This window comes from Echinops telfairi, unplaced genomic scaffold, assembly GCF_000313985.2.
Source record: "Echinops telfairi isolate 266 unplaced genomic scaffold, ASM31398v2 ScPeMD7_5;HRSCAF=22, whole genome shotgun sequence".
NCBI classification, from domain to species: Eukaryota; Metazoa; Chordata; class Mammalia; order Afrosoricida; family Tenrecidae; genus Echinops; species Echinops telfairi.
This window is the reverse complement of record NW_022103901.1, coordinates 29,146,969-29,152,522: the sequence shown is the minus strand read 5'-3', so window position 1 is coordinate 29,152,522 and position 5,554 is coordinate 29,146,969. Positions and strand designations below refer to the sequence as shown.

The 5,554-nt window shown below is 64.0% G+C and overlaps 2 protein-coding genes across 2 annotated transcripts in view; both read right to left on the bottom strand.

Annotated features, from left to right (window-relative positions):
- The window catches only part of WFIKKN1 (WAP, follistatin/kazal, immunoglobulin, kunitz and netrin domain containing 1), a 2,382-nt gene extending 1,448 nt beyond the window's left edge, over window positions 1–934 (bottom strand). The window contains exons 1-2 of the mRNA XM_004706114.2: window positions 737–934; window positions 3–257 (exon numbers count right to left, since the gene is read on the bottom strand). Of these exons, the coding sequence (XP_004706171.1) occupies window positions 3–257; window positions 737–934 (453 nt within the window). The remainder of the gene's footprint in view (window positions 1–2; window positions 258–736) is intronic.
- A 1,476-nt stretch (window positions 935–2,410) lies between these two features.
- RAB40C (RAB40C, member RAS oncogene family) overlaps window positions 2,411–5,554 on the bottom strand; it is a 12,030-nt gene continuing 8,886 nt past the window's right edge. The window contains 4 exon segments of the mRNA XM_004705775.4: window positions 2,411–3,465; window positions 3,467–3,687; window positions 3,804–4,026; window positions 4,171–4,248. Coding sequence (XP_004705832.3) covers window positions 3,409–3,465; window positions 3,467–3,687; window positions 3,804–4,026; window positions 4,171–4,248 — 579 coding nt within the window. The 3' untranslated portion in view covers window positions 2,411–3,408.

The window sequence follows — 5,554 nt, the reverse complement described above, 5'->3', positions numbered from 1 at the left end:
GCGTCTAGGTAGCAGCGGTTGTAGTAGGTGAGGCCGTCCGAGGCGCAGGTGAAGCTGGGCTCCTTGCCGCAGCGTTCGCGGCAGCGGCACACGGGCTGCCCGTCCCAGATGTCGCAGTCGGAGCCCTGCTGCGCGCACACGAAGCCCTCGCACGAGGCGGCGGCTGGTGCTGTGGGGTCCCCGGGACCGAAGCGCGCTGCCACGCAGCTCCGCAGACCGCACACGTTGGGGCAGCAGCGCTCAGGGCCTGCGCAGTCCTGGGGATAGAGGGGGTGGCTCAAGGTGGGCCCACCGCTGCTGCCCCGCCCTTGCCAGCACTGGTCGGCGCCCCCCGCCCCCCAACCCAAGCCTAAGATGCTAGTGGTACATCTGCCCCCCAAGCAGCCTCACTATTCCATCTCTGAGCTTGTCTGCTACCTGGAAAGCAGATGAGTCATGCTCCTCTTGTTGGGTGACCAGAGTTACTGCACCCCTCCCTAGGACCACTCCCACCCCCACGCAGGTTTCATCCTTCCAGGCCCAGAGCCTTCACCCCACTGCTCCCAGGGAAAAAGGGCACCAGCCCGGCACAGCGGGGGTGCCTCTCTCACTCCCTAGCCCACCCTCAAAGGCCAGAGTGCAGCACTAAGAGGTCTCGGTGCTCAGGTGGGGAGGGGTGGGATCCCAGAGTAGGGGGATCCTGGGACAGAGCCTGCCTAGTCCCTGATGACCCTGTTGCTCCCCTCCCTTAGCTCACCTGGTCTTCCAGGCACTCTCTTTCACAGGTGCTCTGGGCATCCACCCACAGGTGGGGGTTGAGCTGGTTAGGGCACACACCTAGGTGGCTCCCAGGCTCCAGTGACGGCAGCAGGCTGGCCCCTGTGCCCTGCCCTGCAGTGGTGGCAGCGTCGGGGGCAGGGAGCAGCAGCGGCAGCAGCAGCAGCAGGGCCGGCATGAGGGCCAGCAGGGTGTGGCCGGGGTCCCTGGCCCGCCCTGGGGAGGCCCTGCCAGCATCCACCCTGGCTCTGCTGGGTCCCACCTCCCGAACTGGGCCAGCTGGTCCTGGCCTCTTGCCGGCCTGGGTCTGGCCAATGCCCACAGCAGATGTCCCTGCACGGTGTGTGGGTGTGGGGCTGGGTGGTCTGGGCCCCTCAGAGCTCCTGGAGCCTGTCCTTGCTGCTCAGGCAGGCCATCAGCTTGACTGGGGGGAGGGGAGGGGAGTGGGCTGGTCCAGGAACAGAGCCACTGGCCAAGCAGGGTCACCGAGGGGCGGGGAAGGCCAGCTCTGGCCAGAGGGGGGAGGGGACACAGGGGGTGCTCTGTAACCTGAGCTCCACCCCCTTGCCCTGGGCTTTGGGATCAAAGCCCCTGGCCTGGACCCTCCCCCCTCCTCAGGGCCAGAATTGTGGGGGCAGGGCTGGCCAGCCTGGACTTTTGTCAGATCTCTTGGAGGGGGCTCCCACAAGGTGGGGGTGGGCAGGCTGCCCTTGGGTCCCACCCAGGCTGGCCACTGCTGTCACTCCCTGCACATCGTCTGCCTGCAGGGGACATCTAGAAGTGGGGGGGGGGGTCCATGTTCAGCTCCAGAGAAGGGGGGAGTAGGGGATCTTCCCCTTCCCTTGTGACCGGGGGGGGGGGCTGGTGCACCCCATAACTCTCTTGCAGAGAAGGCCATGGTACACCAGTGCTGGACCCAGCCCAGGAAAAGCGACCCCAAAGAACAGAGCAGCTCCAGGATGGACACATCCAACCTGCATCCTCCAGCCAAGCCCCTGGAATGGGGTGGGAATTGTGGCTCCTGCTGCTAAATTCGAATTCCTGAGGAGACAGGGCAAGGGAACCAGGCGGCTGGCCCCACCAGCAGGTTCAAATGTCCCCAAGTCTTCCCAAGGCTGAAGGTGCTGGGCTGACAGGCCACCAGCAGAGTGTCTGTGTGTATGCATCAGCTCTGTGGCCCCTGCGAGGGTGGGGGCAGGGTCCTGGATAAACTTCAATGAGTCCCAGGACAAAGGGCAGCCGGAGCTGGCCCCTCTAAATCCCTGCCACTCCAGAGCAGCGAGGGTCCCTGGGAGATGGGAAACTGTCCCTGTGACCTTTCATCTGACCCTCTGACCCAGGAGGCAGGGTAATAAGAGCCTGATGTGCTCTGGATGAGGCCAAACTGCTCCGGTCCCCTCCACAGGGGCCAGAGCCACTCCACATATAGCCCCCAGCTCGGACTGGCTAGCCCCACTACAGCACAGAGGCCACAAAGCCGCCCTCAGCAGGGGGGACAGAGCTGGAATCCAGACCCCCAGCTCACCCCTCACTGGAGGCTGAGCTCCAACCGGCAGCAGTAGGATTGGCAAGGGCAGGGAGGTAAAGACCTCCATCAGTGGGGCCAGGTCACCCCCTGCCTGTGCCACAGCCCCCGCCCACCAGGGCATCCACCGAGATTTAAAACCAGACTTTAATTTACACAAAGGAAGCAGTGTCACCGTCGACTTACATTTACTGTACAAAGAAATAGAAATGGTTCGTGGGGAGAAGACATAGGCATGGCCATGCCAGCAGCCGCGAAGGTAGTGTCAATGCAAGTGCGGCTGCGAGGGGTTCTGCCCAACTAACTCCCAGGAAGGGGCCTGCAGGGCGAGCAGGGTGGAAGCCTAGGGATAGGTCCACAGGCCAGCAAGGCTCAGCCACCCAAAATGTCCCAGACAGGCAAGGGGCACAAGGCAGGAGGTAGAGTTGAGCACCAGTGTGACCATCATGTTGCCCAGCGAGGGGGACAAGGGGGAGAGGCAGGTCCAGCTGGGCCTCCAGCAGCGTGCCTGACCTGCCCTCCCCTCCCCCAGAGCAGAGGCCGCTCTGTGGGTAACCCTGTGGAGAGGGGTGGTCACGGTGTACCAGAGTCTGGACAGCGGCTGCTGCCTGGAGGGTCCCACAGTTGATGGCACCCGGAACCCTGCATCCACCTGCAGTGCGCACTCCGCCTCTTGCTCCAGGGGGAGTGACAGGGAGGGGCAGGGGTGCGCTGGCACTAGGGGTAAGGTGCCACAGCCTCTTGGGAATGGCCACCATGGGATTGGAACAGGCAGGCACACAGTGTTGCCTGAATGCTGGCTGGGGCCCACGCTGGGGTCAGCTGACTGACTCTGGCCCAGCTGAGGGCGACCCCCTCCCTCATAGCTCCCACTGGGTCTGGGCAGGCCCTGTGCCCTGCGATGTGGACACAAAACAAGTCCGAAGTCCCATCTTCCATCTGGGCTTCCGGCTCCCAACTGTCCACAGTAGGTCCTCATGGTGGACACAGCCACCCCTGGCCTCCCTGACACCCCTTAAAAATGTACATAACTAGGCCACATGTTTCTGAGAGACAGCAGCCGGGGCCCGCTGGGCGCCCCCACTTTGCCTGTGCCAACCAGCGCTGCTGACCCTGCCGAGCCGTCCCTAGATCTTACAGTTGCTGCGGGAGCAGTTCTGGGGGGAGGCTCTGGGAGGGGCGGATAGAGCGGGAGCGTTTGAGGCTGCTGCCCTTGCTGCCCCCGCCCCCGCCCCCGCCCGCCAGCGAGTAGGAGCGGCCGTGCATCATGACGGCGTTCATGCCGTTGGCCATGGAGAAGGACTTGAGGTGGCTCTTAATGGTGACGGGCAGCGGGAGCTTGTCGATGAGGTGGACCGGCGTACAGGACACGATGGCACGGCAGCACAGGTCCTGCAGACTGAACACTAGGGGGTGAGAGGGCGGGGTCAGTGAGGGGCAAGTGGGGACAAGGTGATGGCGGGTGTGGTCGGCGGGGCAGGGGGTGGTAGGCGTGGCCAGTGAGGACAGGGCGGAGTCTCACCTCGGTTGGGCCTCCAGATCTTCTCCATGCCGTGGCGCATGAGCACGATGCGCGAGAGCTCCGTGAAGGACTCGGTCACGTTGAAGTTGCACAGCGGGCTGACCTCAAAGAAGGTCATGCAGTTCTTCTCGGCGTAGGCGCGCGCCTGCTCTGTGGGCACCTGCCGCTTGAAGGCCAGGTGCAGCCGGTTCCCCACCAGGATCCGGGGGACCCCGGGTGCGTGCTGGGGGCACAGGCCACAGGGCTCAGGCCAGGCCACCGCAGCCCCCTCCCCATGGGTTCTCCAGCCCCATCCCACCCCTCGGAGGTCTGGCTGAGCCCCCAGGGGGTCCTGGGATGTTTTCAGCCGCCCACTGTCCCCACCTACCTCATCAATCTCCCTGATCCACCGGTCGATGCCGTCAAAGGACCAGCGGTTAGTGATGTCGTACACTAGGAGGATGCCCTGCTCAGGGATGCAGGGATAGAGGGGGAAGGTTACAGTGCCCACCAATGCCACCCCCATTCCCACAGAGGCCAGGACCCTCAAATGTGCCCATGGGTTCAGACGTCTCAGGGTCATCTCACGAACACTGCTTCCTCCCTCCTGGAAGTGCCAGAGCCAGCCCTCGGTGTTCTAAACTCACGAGACTAGGTGGGGCAGCAAGGGGGACAGGGTGGCGAAGGGTCACCCTCCCATGCTGGCAGTGGGGTGGTACTGAGTGTCCCTGAGACAGCAGCTGGCTACCAGCCTGCAGCCGCCCCTGTACAGTCTTCCTGGATGGGCTGTCCCCGGTGGCCTGGGGGTGTCAGAGGCCAGTGTCCTTGGCAGGCTGCCTGCCCTGGGGCTCTCCGGCAGCAGCAGACAGAAGCTAGGGTGTCAGTCACCAGGTGCTGCCAGCCTGGCTGCGCACAGGCTGCTGCAGGGACTCCCCGCCACGTCCCTCAGAGACCAATTACTCTGAGCTCGGGCCCGGGGCGAAGCTCAGGGGCCCCTCCTTCTCTCTGCCCCGGATTCCATGGAGCAGGGTGGGTGATGCCTCACCCACTCACCCCAAAACCCCCATCGAGGGCAGAACCCAGACTTCAAGTCACACAGTACTCACCCCACAAAATGCCTGTGTGGTGGGTGGGCAGGAAGGGGGACATAGAGGTAGAAGGAGCCTCCTCAAAGTGAGGGCGTGCAGGACTCAGTGCCCTGAAGCACCCCTCATTCTGAGGCTGTCTCTGTCCCCAGTACTGGCCCACTTTTGGATCCAGGGACAAGGCGAGATGGGGCCTGGAGGATGTCCTGAGGCCAGATTCGGCCTCACAGGTACCAGGAGCCAGATAGGTGCAGGGACAAACAGGGTCCCTTGCAGCTGGGACAGTAGAGGAGCTGGGGGATAGGTCCAGCGGAACCACTGAGAGGCAGCACGCGCTGACAAGTGTGCCATTCTGAACAATCCTGAGGATGCTCCCTGGCAGGCAGAGGTACTCACCTCTACCCCCCAGCACCCTACCCTCCACCACAGGGGGACTGTGTGGCTGTACCTGCACCTGTGATGCCACAAGTCACAGGGAGGAGTGACAGCCTCACTCAGGCAGCAGGGACCGGGGCAGGGCTCACTCAGGCAGCAGGGACCCGGGAACCAGGGCAGGGCTCACTCAGGCAGTAGGGACCAGGTTCACTCAGGCAGCAGGGACCAGGGCTCACTCAGGAACCAGGGCAGGGCTCACTCAGGCAGCAGGGACCAGGCTCACTCAGGCAGCAGGGACCAGGCTCACTCAGG